At 32.6% G+C, this 13,842-nt stretch overlaps 1 protein-coding gene across 1 annotated transcript; it reads left to right on the top strand.

Annotated features, from left to right (window-relative positions):
• Positions 1-6,535: 6,535 nt before the first annotated feature.
• LOC134694495 (acidic mammalian chitinase-like) lies at positions 6,536-12,999 on the top strand. Its single transcript, XM_063555508.1, has 6 exons — positions 6,536-6,718; positions 7,186-7,316; positions 8,393-8,516; positions 9,218-9,403; positions 11,282-11,398; positions 12,640-12,999. The coding sequence occupies exons 1-6, from the start codon at positions 6,536-6,538 to the stop codon at positions 12,997-12,999; spliced, it is 1,101 nt and encodes a 366-aa protein (XP_063411578.1).
• Positions 13,000-13,842: the final 843 nt, after the last annotated feature.

Below are 13,842 nucleotides of genomic sequence, written 5' to 3' on the forward strand. Positions count from 1 at the left end.
ACAAATCTAAAAAAAACACTATTGTTTCCAGGCAATATCTTCTGACCTTTAAAGAGAAAGTTAAAAATTGAAAGACTGACATACATTATTTATAATATGTCTGACAACCAAACGTGAAGTGACTATATGGAGATTAATATTTGAAAGATCAAGAAGGTAATATAAGCTTTATCATACGTTTCATTTACAGTTATCAACAGAAATATACCTATGCATATTCTGGTAACCAGTGGTTTGCATATAACATGTATACATGGGTTATGTTCTTCTCATATATGTTATGATGGTATGATACGAAACTCCTAACGGGAAGGATTGTGCCTGATGTTCATATGATGAAATCATAATCTTTCAGTCAGTTTAATTGAAGTCTGGAGCTGGCATGTCAGTTAACTGCCAGTAGTCTGTTGTTATTTATGTATTATTGTCATTTTGTTTATTTTCTTTGGTTACATCTTCTGACTTCAGACTCGGATTTCTCTTGAACTGAATTTTAATTTGCGTATTGTTATGCGTTTACTTTTCTACATTGGTTAGAGGTATAGGGGGAGGGTTGAGATCTCACAAACATGTTTAACCCCGCCGCATTTTTGCGCCTGTCCCAAGTCAGGAGCCTCTGGCCTTTGTTAGTCTTGTATTATTTTAATTTTAGTTTCTTGTGTACAATTTGGAAATTAGTATGGCGTTCATTATCACTGAACTAGTATATATTTGTTTAGGGGCCAGCTGAAGGACGCCTCCGGGTGCGGGAATTTCTCGCTACATTGAAGACCTGTTGGTGACCTTCTGGTGTTGTTTTTTTTATTTGGTCGGGTTGTTGTCTCTTTGACACATTCCCCATTTCCATTCTCAATTGTATAATACCCTGAGAATTATGATAGATAAGGTTAACACCCATTTAAATGGTCCAAATTTATATACAAGTGTGTTTTTCATCGTAACACAAAATGATATAAACTTGTAGAAGAGTTAACCCAATAGTACATAATCTTTACAGTTAAATAAGATAAACATATACGCAACGTTTTTTATCCGCGCTATTTTTCTACTCCCTAAAATCGCTTAATTAAAATGTACGCTGAAATAAGATGTTTTACAGTACTGGTGTACAGTGATTACTTTTTTTGAAAACTATAATGCCAGTTGCTAGTTCAAGGTACAGTTAGTAGGATATTATAAATCGAGAGAAACCAACACTTTATCGTCCTAAACATAACCGTGAAGTATTCAAAGCAAGAAACTGAAGATATATATCAATGCGTTCTAAAGTACGTCTTGTTCCGGTTGTTATCCTTTATTTGTCTACATAAACAAACGCCTTAATCCATATTAGGCAGGCAGTATCACAAATTATTAAACCAAATGGTACGAAATATTTAGCAGTGCACACAATCTACAAAAATATGCATGCGTGTTTCCCGCTTTGAGTGGTTTTACTTTACTAATTTTTAGGGCCCTTTAAAGCTTGCTGTTCGGTGTGAGCCAAGGCTCCGTGTTGAGGGCCGCACATTGACATATAATGGTTTACTTTATAAATTGTTTTTTGGATGGAGAGTTGTCTCATTTGCACTCATACCACATCTTCCTCTATCTATTTGAAGTTTGTGTATAGTGAATATTAAAGTTTTAAAGATACAATGCTGCAATTACTAATTGAGATACTGTTTTAACACAAAATCGTGAATAATAGACTATTGAGTGTCTATACATAAACAACATGTAAAGTTATAAATCGGTTTCAGTAGAAAAGTTTTTTTAAAGAGTCTTTCAGAGATCTGCCATCAATAGTGTATACCAATAGAACGATAAGTTCCGGGTTAAATACATCACAAACAATACGTTGACGCGTTTAATCGCTCCCATTAACGTTACTCAATAAGAAAGATAAAATAAAAGACAACAATAAAAACATAGTTTGAAACCTTCATATTTCTCATTTAACATCAATATAAATTGCATGAAAGACAACACAAATAACATATTTAAGGCATTCAAACTATCCCTCATAACTTAATTTAATACGAAAAAAACCAAACAAACAGCTATAATGAAAATGTCCAGTACAACCGCATAACAAAATCTTCACAGTTATCGACAGTACAAAATATCCAATCAGCCTATACTGAAAAAAGAGTAAAATCAAAAAAATACTGAACTCCGAGGAAAATTCAAAACGGAAAGTCGGTAGTCAAATGGCAAAATCAAATGATAAAACACATCAAACGAATAGACAAGAACTGGCATATTCCTGACTTGATACATACATTTTAAAATGCATACATTTTAAAATGTAGAAAATGTTGGATTGAACCTGGGTTTATAGCGCTAAACCTCTCACTTGTATGACAGTCGTATCAAATTCATTATATTTACAACGATGCGTGAACAAAACAAAACAGACATAATTGGAAGTCATACTCATGTGCCGTATACTCTAAACATTTGCGACAGTACTTCGAGTAGAATTAGAAACAAAAAGTTCAAATACTAATACTTTCAGGGGTTTTACTATTAAAATTTCTCAGTTCGAATATTTATTTATTTATAGTTGTAAGGGCTACGTTTACAACAAATGATTAAAACACTCTTTACACACCCAAGTTACTACGCCACTCCTAAAACACAAAGTAACTACGCAACTCTTAAAACACCCAAGTAACTAGGCCACTCTTAAAATCACACAAGTAATAGAGGTTAAAAACAGCACAGAGAATTACACTACAAGTTATTTTTTACAAATTAGAAGGGCGGAGATATTGACAACACTTTGCATTATGTAGAAAAATTACGTTCAATCGAACAAGACAATAACTTACATTTCTATGCAAATATTTATTCAGAAGAATTTAAATTGCAAACTTATCTATCTTATAAATGTTCTCCTAATATAACAAGAAATCTTACAAAATTAAGAATTAGTTCCCCGTTTTCTACATTTGAAAATGCCTGTACCAAGTCAGGAATATGACAGTTCTTGTCCATTGGTTTTTTGATTTTGCCATGTGATTATGGACTTTCCAAATTGATTTTCCTCTGAGTTCAGTATTTTTGTGATTTTACTTTTTTCCCACCCTCTTTTGATTGAAAAGGGTAGATATTTTAGACCAAAAATTAAGAGAGAAAACAGAATATGCTTGAACTTCAATCAAATAGAGGATGAAAAAAAATCCTTATTTATTGCAAAAAAATTGAAAATTGAAAATTATAGAAAACAACTATTTAATAAACTTAATTTTAATTCACAAGATCTGTGCCCTGAAAAAGTTATGAAAACCATTATTATTTTCCTTAACCCACAAAATATTGATGATACAAAAAATATATGCCATTACATACAATTATGCTTTGAATCTTTGTAATTTTATTCATTTAACCTTGATTTGATATTTTGTCATACATAATATATATTTTTTTTATGTGATGTAATATCATGCTAATGTGGGGGAAGACATCATTATACTTTTATTGATTTTCCTGATTTAATAAAAACTTGAAACTTGAATATTTGCATACACTATATAGCTATATGACGGTCAATGGTCAGTTAAGCTAATATCATCATTGATGAATTAAAAACACGTTAACGTTAAAGCAGTATAATTTTAAGTGAGGTAGTCAAATCATGTCCGGACCAAAATCGTGTGTCAATGTATCTATTTCGCTGTTTTCATATTCTGTCAGATATATTTTTGATTGATGGTTATATTTTCAAAATTTGTCAAATGAAGTAAACAACAGAATGTTCTAGTTAATTTCTTGTGTTTACCATTTCATTATTTAGTTAAACATGTTTATGTAAAGTGGATTGCGAAACAAGTTATTGGAACTTGTATTTATCTCTTTCCACATTGCGGGTACGAGTGCTGCTTTGTAGCGACATTAGCCTGCACCTTTTTGAAATCTACAAGTGTGACTATTAGGTGCAAGAACATATGACTCCCTCTCTACAAGGGCCAGCCATTTATCATCCACTTGCGACGGACAATCATCGTTTCTCAAGACAATACCTGCAAATGGTGTCGGTGTAGAGCCGAGAATTCACACCCGGATTAAATTTTCTGCTCGGTACGGAAATCAAACAGGAACCTTTGTGCTAGTAGTCCGATGCGCTAACCTCTACACCACGGCTCTACTTTTCATTATTTAATGTATACTTTTTTAAATTCACACTTGTACAAATGATTTAAAGAATGTCTTGATGTAAAACACATTTTGTCTCATTATTTTATTATAAGATATGAAGACAGGGCCATTATTTGAAGCAAGTTAAACAAGAAACGGAGACAGAGACCAATATATTTGTTCTTCAATATTTAAAATATTCCCCCCCCCCCTCATTATTTAAACATTGATATCTGATACAGATAATGCATATTTGAAGGTTTTTCCTGTCGTAGAACACCCCGAGGTGTGATCTACGACAAGAAAAACCTTTAAAAATGCATTATCTGACTTATATAACGATAAAAAAAAATTTTTTTTTATAAAGATTTGAAAAATTTAGTATCCTATTTTACCGACAACACTAAAGTGTGATATTCCTTTCTTATGCGTTCAGGTTTTAATACGCCCTACGGCTCATTTAGAATGTGAAATAAAACTCACTAATGAATTTAGATATAAACCTTGTAAAAAATATTATCCATACACAATAAAAATATTATTGTAACTGCATGAAGTAAGACACACATGTATTGTTTCCATCTGATAACGGTGTATGACAAATACACGACACATTGTAAGTAATTTATTGTACCACTTAGTTTATGGAAAAGGGGGAGGGGTATGTTTTTTCTATTAGTAATGTCACTTTTTTCGCGGAAAAGTGGTTATTTTTTTAACGATTTTAATTGAGTCGAATGAAAAGTTCAGAAAGATTGTCTTTGAAAAGCAATACATTTTATTAACATTCATTGTTTAATCATACGTTTTTTGATTGAGTTAAGTCTGCCAATTGATATTTTATCGTATGTTTTTATATGTTGTGATGTAATGCTATTGTTTCAGAAAAAGGGAGAAGGTTTGGGCCCATTAAAACGTTTAATCCCGCTGCAAATGTTTGCACCTGTCCTAAGTCAGGAATCTGATGTACAGTAGTTGTCGTTTGTTTATGTAATATATACGTGTTTCTCGTTTCTCGTTTTGTTTATATAGATTAGACCGTTGGTTTTCCCGTTTGAATGGTTTTACACTAGTTATTTTGGGGCCCTTTATAGCTTGTTATTCGGTGTGAGCCAAGGCTCCGTGTTGAAGGCCGTACTTTAACCTATAATGGTTTAATTTTTGAAGTGTTGTTTGGATGGAGAGTTGTCTCATTGGCACTCACACCACATCTTCCTCTATCTATTTGAAGTTTGTGTATAGTGAATATTAAAGTATTAAAGATATTATGCTGCAATTACTAATTGAGATACTGTTTTAACACAAAATCGTGAATAATATCTATATAATCAGGATATAATCATATACCCCCGCACCCGACCCTTTTCTGAGTTACGTTAATGTTATTCAATAGAATGTAAGATTATCTTATTAGTTGATCCTCTGATAGAGTAAAAGGTATACATAAATTAAAAAAAAGTTAAGAACTGAAACGAAGACGAATATAAATACATGTAGGTCACAGTATGATTTCCTATTCAGCGTTTATCGTCCTGAACATGCATGAAATATTTGCCACTGGACGTTAAGCAAGCAACCAAAAATCAATCAACCTATTCAGTGTGACTCAATAAGATTTTCAAAATCTAACTAAGAAATATGTTAAATCTGGCTTTTTCTTTATGAAAGTCTATATTGAAATTCATCTCACATATATGATAATATCAGATTATTACATGGCATTTTTCATATCGCATGTATTATCAGCCCTAGGTTCAATATCAGCCCAAGAGCCGCATGGCTCGAGGGCTGATATTGACCGAGGGCTGATAATACATGCGATATGAAAAATGACATGTTATCATCTTTTTATCATATGCTTCAACAGGAGAAAAATAAGAGATTCATATATTGATCCTTTTATTTGGTTCCCGAAAACAAGTTGAAAGAGTAAAAAGTTCACGGACGTCGGACCCAAAAGTTGATACATTCAATATAAAATGTTTCTATCATATGCCTAACCTGGGACAGTGGTGCAACAGTCAAGCACAAGAAATAACTATACAATTCAGTTGAAAAAAATCTTAACTTATCAGATGAATACAAACAGAAATGCATAATAATATAAAGTTGCAAAATGAAAAAAAAAAAATCTATTATAGTTTATTATCTTTCCAGGTAGTGATTTCAAGAGAGTCTGTTATTATGGAACATGGACAAACCAGCTTCGTGTAATATCAGGCAGATTTTACACGAAAGACATTGATCCATTTCTGTGTACACATGCCGTATTTGCACTGCTAAAGTTAATACAGATAAGCTTCGACTTGAAAGACTGCAAGTTGATGATGATAATGGACTCAGGTATCCTGATGCGAAAGAAAAACTCTACGATTTTACTCATATGAAACAAAAAAATCCGAAGTTAGTAACAATGCTTTCTATTAGTGGCGAAACATCGTCAGATCATTTACATAATGTAGTGGAGACACCAGAACGACGAAAAACATTTGCTCAAAATTGTCGTATTTATTTACGTGAGCGGAATTTTGATGGCTTTGATATTGATTGGGAATACCCTGGAACATTTAAGGACAAATTTACAGAACTTTTAAAGGTAAAACAGTTATAATGCATATACACGTATAAGCATTTGCTCATTTACCTAGCTTGTATTACTCTTAATAGAATTTTTATAAAAGTAAAAAAAACTTGAAAATCTTTTGATCCATTTACCTGTAAAATGATGACTTTAAAATGTAATTAACATATTGTTTGTACACATTAACTATCTGACCGTTGGTGCTGTCAATCATTTTTATTGTACCATCTTTGATGTATTTTCTGTTGAAATCAGTGTTTTTTTCACACAGTAGTATTGTTCTTTAGCTTAACAAAAGAATTTTTATCTACGATTCTCATTTGGATTTTTGAATTAAAACAACTGGTTGAATAAACGTTATCATAATATAAATCGACTTATGAGTTTGATTGTCCTCTGGTATCTTTCACTTTTCTTTCAAAAAAAGCAATACGTTCTTTTCCGTTAGAAATAAACTCATTTTTATTTTAAACCGTAAATAGGCAATGCGTTTGGAGTTTGCCAACGATGACGCAATCAGAACAAAGAATAAGTCAAGATTGGTACTCTCTATAGCAGGGGCTGCAGGGAAACCCAATATTGACGAATCCTACAATGTACCAGAAATTGTCAAGTATGTATTAATTAATTATTCGAAAAGAAAACTATAGATTATCTCAGACTTTCCTTCAGGCCTTGAAATAGTTCCATAAAAATACAGTATTTTCCATAACAAGCAACACCTATTGCGGAATTTGTGCTCCTCAATGCTCTTCAACTTCGTACTTTATTTGGCCTTTTCTAACATATTTGATTCGAGCGTCACTGATGATGAGTCTTTTGTAGACGAAACACTCGTCTGGTGTAAATATTAAATTTCATTCCTGGTTTCTATGATGAGTTTATTTCGACCAATGGCTCGATGTCACGGAGATGTATTTCCCTGAGGGTATACCCAGCCCAGAAGTCAGCACGTCTGTGTTGATTTAGTTATCATTGATATGTTTATAATTATAAATTAGCTGTTAACAAAAAACTAAGGCTTTTCTACCTCAGGAATAACCACCTAAGCTGTATTTGGCAAACTTTTAGGAATTGTTGGTCCTCAATGTTCTTCAACTTCGTACTTTTTTTGAACTTTTATAACATTTTTGATTCGAGCGTCACTGATGAGTCTTTGGTAGACAAAACGCGCGTCTGGCGTAAAAATTAATTTTTATTCCTGTTATCTATGATAATTTTATTATATGTGCAATATTACTAGTACTTAATAAGTTGATAATGAAAGGAACATAAAACAGTCAACACATGGACGACGTGAATAGTTATTTTATGAGGGGTTTCCCTACGTACACCTTTTTTGTATGCATAAAATGTCTACTCTAATGTTTATATTGACCTGTGTGCATTCAATCTCGATAAAGTCAAAGATGGATACAATACACTCACTAGAAAAATAAATAGGTGTGGTATGATTGTCGATTAGAAATACTATACAAGAGACCACAAAACGCTGAAATAAAAAATCATAAGTCACTGTACGTTCTTCAACAATGAGCAAAGCTGATTTTATACGAGCATAAACCTTCCTTTTGACAAGACGGAATTAACTAGTTTGAATTTAAAGAATCAATTCACAATCAATAGTTTGCAGGAAGATTAATCAAAACAGAAGAGGCTGATTCTAAGACAAATATATTTTTTTGACAGATTTGTAGATTTTATCAACGTTTTTGCGTTTGACTATTTTGGTACTTGGAGTAAAGTATCAGGATTTACTGGTTCTCTTTTCTCAAGGTTTTCTGATCCTGCCTATAATCCTCAATTGTCGCAGGTAAGTTCATATAAAATAGCGTCGAGCAGCAGGTCCTCACTATATTATTGTTTTGCTATATCCTGACATTCTGTACTGTCACATGTATTATTGTACACTACGGGTGCCACATGTGGAACATGATCTGCTTACCCTTCCGGACCACATGGGATTACCCACGGGTTTGGTGGGGTTCGTGTTGTTTAGTCTTTAGTTTTCTATGTTGTGCTGTGTGTACTACAATTTTATTATTGGTATGTTTGTCTTTGTCTTTTGAAGCCATGGGATTGTCAGTTTCCTATCGATCTATAGCTTTAAATGTCCCTCTGGTAGCTTGTAGAGTGTCAATTTTTTTTTCAATTCGGTCCTAATGTTACCATCATAACATGCATTGATATTCAATTTTTATTTTGTGAACTATAATAAGATATTTAAAATATAATCGAAAATAAATGACAACGCCATGAAAATGATAAACAGCCTTTTAAAATAAAAACGTAAATATTTCAGTTGATTAATTACGATTTATTCCTCAAAATGTACAATAACGGAAAGTTCAATACATGTTTTTGATATATTAATTCAACTTGTTGTTAAATAGATTCCCTGCTGATAATCAGACGAAAACAGACACGAGTTAAAACATTGAAATGTGTATTCAATAGTACTACTTATTTCGAAAAAAGATACATGTATTCAAAAATTTATAATTGTTATTGCAGAACTGGACTATACAGTACTGGATAAAAAATGGAGCACCACCAGACAAGTTAGTGATGGGAACCACGGCAACAGCTTTAGCTTTCACCCTGAAAAGTTCATCTAATCATAACATTGGAGCACCAGTGATAAACAGCACTATTGTAGGTCCAGTAAGGAAAATGAGGGGCCAGTTATCTTATTCTGAGGTAGTTAATCCTTGTTGGAATATTACTGTTAATTTGACCATTCACATGTGTTAACGTGCAACATTTCAACACGAAATCATTTATAAAAATTCAAGTACATCTATCCATTATGTAATTGGGCTATGAGAGAGGTTAAGCTAGCTATAAAACCAGAATTAATCCATCATTTTCTAGATAAGAATATGAATATGACAGTTATTATCTATTCGTTTGATGTGTTTGGGTTTTGCCATTTGATTAGTAACTTTTCTTGTTGAATTTTCAGTTCAGTTTTGTGGTGATTTTACTATTTATTAAAGCTGGTGTTTAAATACAGACAATCTTTTAGGAAGATACAAAACGGAATCTGTTCTCTTGACCTAATCTGAAAAGGTGGACGGTTTTGAAAATTAATTGTGATTTTGAGTATTGGTTTGTCAAAAACTTAGCCAACACGTATCAATAGTTATAGGAAGATGTGGTATGAGTGCCAATGAGACAATTCTCCATTCAACACTGTATTTACCGTATGCAGGATGTTTGATAACAGTATGTATTGGTATACACCTTATTTTCTCGTTTTTCACACTCATGATTTGTTGCATGTCATTATTTGTAATCCAAAAAATGATAAGAAAGACACAAGTAGCCGTGGAATTTTAATATGAAATTGGAAATAAAACTGAATAAAATTGAGAATGGAAATGGGGAATGTGTCAAAGAGACAACAACCCGACCAAATAAAAAAACAACATCAGAAGGTCACCAACAGGTCTTCAATGTTGCGAGAAATTCCCGCACCCGGAGGCGTACTTCAGCTGGCCCCTTAACAAATATATACTAGTTCAGTGATAATGAACGCCATACTAATTTCCAAATTGTACACAAGAAACTAAAATTAAAATAATACCAGACTAACAAAGGCCAGAGGCTCCTGACTTGGGACAGGCGCAAAAATGCGGCGGGGTTAAACATGTTTGTGAGATCTCAACCCTCCCCCTATACCTCTAACCAATGTAGAAAAGTAAACGCATAACAATACGCAAATTAAAATTCAGTTCAAGAGAAGTCCGAGTCTGATGTCAGAAGATGTAACCAAAGAAAATAAACAAAATGACAATAATACATAAATAACAACAGACTACTAGCAGTTAACTGACATGCCAGCTCCAGAATTCAATTAAACTGACTGAAAGATTATGATTTCATCATATGAACATCAGGCATAATCCTTCCCGTTAGGGGTTTAGTATCATACCATCATAACATATATGAGAAGAACATAATCCGTGTCATGCCAACAACTGTTTTTAGAATAAATATGGAAAGATCAGCCATATTTTCTAAAATAAAAAATGACTGAAGTTTGTCCCAAGTAATGATCTTATTATTTAGTCTGTCTTGTTTATTTTCTGGAGATTGGTTGAACATAAACATGCTTGTTTAACGCTTGGATTGTTGTACATTTTGTCAAGTCATAGCTTTTAATTCTAACCAACTTTCATGGGTTTTTCTCATTATAGAAATTCGTAATATGACACATGGTTGCTTAAATTATAATAAAATATTGAATTGAATATTGAACGACATAGGTCACGTCAGCATCAATCGATGACTATACTTTAGAAGTTTATTGTCTATACATGTTTCACAGTCTTATAATCAAATATCTGTTAAAAAAAGTATCGTGTATTGATTTTGGTATATGAAGATTATTTTAGGAAGGTTTTGTTTTCGAGAAATACCGTTTGACACTTTAAGCCGAAAGATAAAAAGTTACAGAAAAATGACAAATATTATTACCAATATGTCTGACAAAGCAAATGTGTTATGACTATCGGAAGAATATTTATTGATAGATCGATAATACTTTGATTTATCATACGGTCTATTTTACAGTTATGTGACAAGGTCAGAGGACTCCGTGGAATATGGGACGATGAGCAGAAATATACCTATGCATATTCTGGTAACCAGTGGTTTTCATATGATACCCCGAGAAGTATGATAGAAAAGGTGAACACCATTTTTAACTCACCTGGCCCGTCGTTTGTCGTCCGTCGTAGTTAACTTTTACAAAAAACGTTTTTGTAACTATTGGGCCTAATTAAACCCAACTTGGCCACAAACATCATTTCGGTATTTAGTTTAAAAATGTATTCGGTGACCCGGCTTACCAACCAAGATGGCAGCCACGGCTAAAAATAGAACATAGGGGTAAAATGTAGACTTTGGTTTTAAATCTGAAACCAAAGAATGAAGAACAAATCTAACAAGAGCATACTTATTTATCAGGTCAATATCTATCTACTCTTATAATTTTCAGCGGAACCTAAGAGTAAGATTTTCAATCACATCACCATCACCAAAACACAATTTTGTCATGAATCTATATGTGTCCTTTGTATAATATGCACATAGACCAAGGTGTGCGACCCATGTTCTTAAGAGCCTCTAGTTTTTGTCCAAGTTTATATACCAATGTATTTTCTGTTATAGTAATTTAGGGATATCGATAATTTTACTCTTGATATTTCATTTGTAACAGTTGTAGAAGTTGCAATTTATAATAATTAATCATACATTGTCTCGAAATATAAATTTCATTTTTATTCGGCTCAAAACAGGATTGAGTGCAAAGCCTCGTTACCTATATGTTTCTACGTATTGTACAAAACAAATTTATACACAATGTACAGTTATTCTATAATTTTCAAAATTAACACAAAAATACTGCAAAGGAATATTTAAAAAAATACATATGAAACAAGTATTCAATAAATAAAACGAATTCGGATAACAATTGTCATTAAACTGGACACCACAATAGACCACATCGCTACACACAGTGCCTTATAAAAGCGTATAAATACAAAAAACAACGAATACACATTTATAAAGTGAAGACCACAATATCAGGAGTAAATAAAATTTCAAAGTTTGAAACGAAACAAACGATGTTAAGTGTGAGTGATCATGAACATTTACTTTCCTCAATAGACCAGAAAACAGAAAATGAAGACTGAGGCAAAAAAACACACTTATCTAGGTAGCTAACTTAAAAAATAGGGTAAAACAAAATGGAAAAGGAAATCCAAATTGAGAAATGTTAAAAGATTGCAAAAACTTTTGTGAAGTGAAATTTTTAGCCGGTTTTCTGAAAAAAGATATTAATTACACGATTCATTAGGAATCTTGTACCGTTTTTGATTGTTATTATTTAAGAAATTTTAATAATATTTAGATTTATTACCTAGGTTAAATACGCTAAAGCTATGGGATTAGGAGGGATAATGTTTTGGACATATGATCTTGATGATTTCTCTGGTAATCATTGTGGACAGGGAAAATTCCCTTTATTGAACTCTATAAAAGATGCTGCATTTAATACTAGTTTTACTAGAGCGCCTACTACGATCGCGCTAACCACGCCATCGTCACAGCCAGCCGGAAAATCAAATAATCCACAGGAAACAGGAACAAAGACGAGCAAAACTAACTCCTACCATTCGACAGAATCTCACATAGCAAGAACAGAAAGAACATTTTTGTCAACTGATGTTATAAGTAGGGAACATATAACCTTTACAGCACATACACTACACAGTATAGTATAGTATACAAAAAAATGACGGAACAATCTTAGATGTATTTGGCACAATGTTTTGGAATTTTGGGTCCTTGATGCTCTTCAATTTTGTACTTGTTTGGCTTTCTAACAATGTTAATAGGTGTAATACCACCATTGATTTCCCCCTATTAGTCTTTGTTAAATTTGCTCTTTTCAAAAAATTGTGCAGAATTTATCTTTGTTTCAAATAAAGAAATACTTGGCATGAGTAAAGTTTTATCCTGTCCAGTTCTATAGAAAAAATTTCACATAACATTTCATTGCATATAAGAAAATAACCATCATTGGAAGTTAACCAATCAAATTTCTCCCCTTATTCTATCTGTGTACAAGGTTTGGTCACCATGTAACTTCAAGATTACAAAGTTTTCTATAGAAATCACAAATAAAAAATAATGGTGTTTTGAAATACCCAAGACATATGCTTATGACACAGAAATAGTTTTACCGCAATAAAATGTAGGATTAATTACCTACAACGGTCAAATTCAAGGGAATATTTATTTAGACCTACTTTTGTATGCAACCGGATGTGACGTACCATGATTTGGTGGTATTACACCTAAATATGAGCGTCACTGATGAGTCTAATGTAGACGAAACGCGCGTCTGACGTATCAAATTATAAGTCTATTTTTATGAAAATAAAAATCACTGATTAATGTAGATCGATGTCATTTACCTTTAATGATTGTTTATAAACCACTGCACCGTTGACGCTACTAATGTATAAACCACTGCGCCGTTAACGCTACTAATGTATAAACCACTGCACCGTTGACGCTACTAATGTATAAACCACTGCGCCGTTGACGCTAATAATGTATAA

Source organism: Mytilus trossulus, chromosome 13, assembly GCF_036588685.1.
Source record: "Mytilus trossulus isolate FHL-02 chromosome 13, PNRI_Mtr1.1.1.hap1, whole genome shotgun sequence".
NCBI classification, from domain to species: domain Eukaryota; kingdom Metazoa; phylum Mollusca; class Bivalvia; order Mytilida; family Mytilidae; genus Mytilus; species Mytilus trossulus.

Excerpts from the sequence above, each read along its gene's own strand:
- LOC134694495 (XM_063555508.1), top strand. The coding sequence starts at position 6,536 with ATGCTTTCTATTAGTGGCGAAACATCGTCAGATCATTTACATAATGTA. Across the intron at positions 7,317-8,392 it reads AATGTACCAGAAATTGTCAA|ATTTGTAGATTTTATCAACG; the intron begins GTATGTATTAAT and ends TTTTTTTGACAG. Across the intron at positions 8,517-9,217 it reads ATAATCCTCAATTGTCGCAG|AACTGGACTATACAGTACTG; the intron begins GTAAGTTCATAT and ends TTGTTATTGCAG.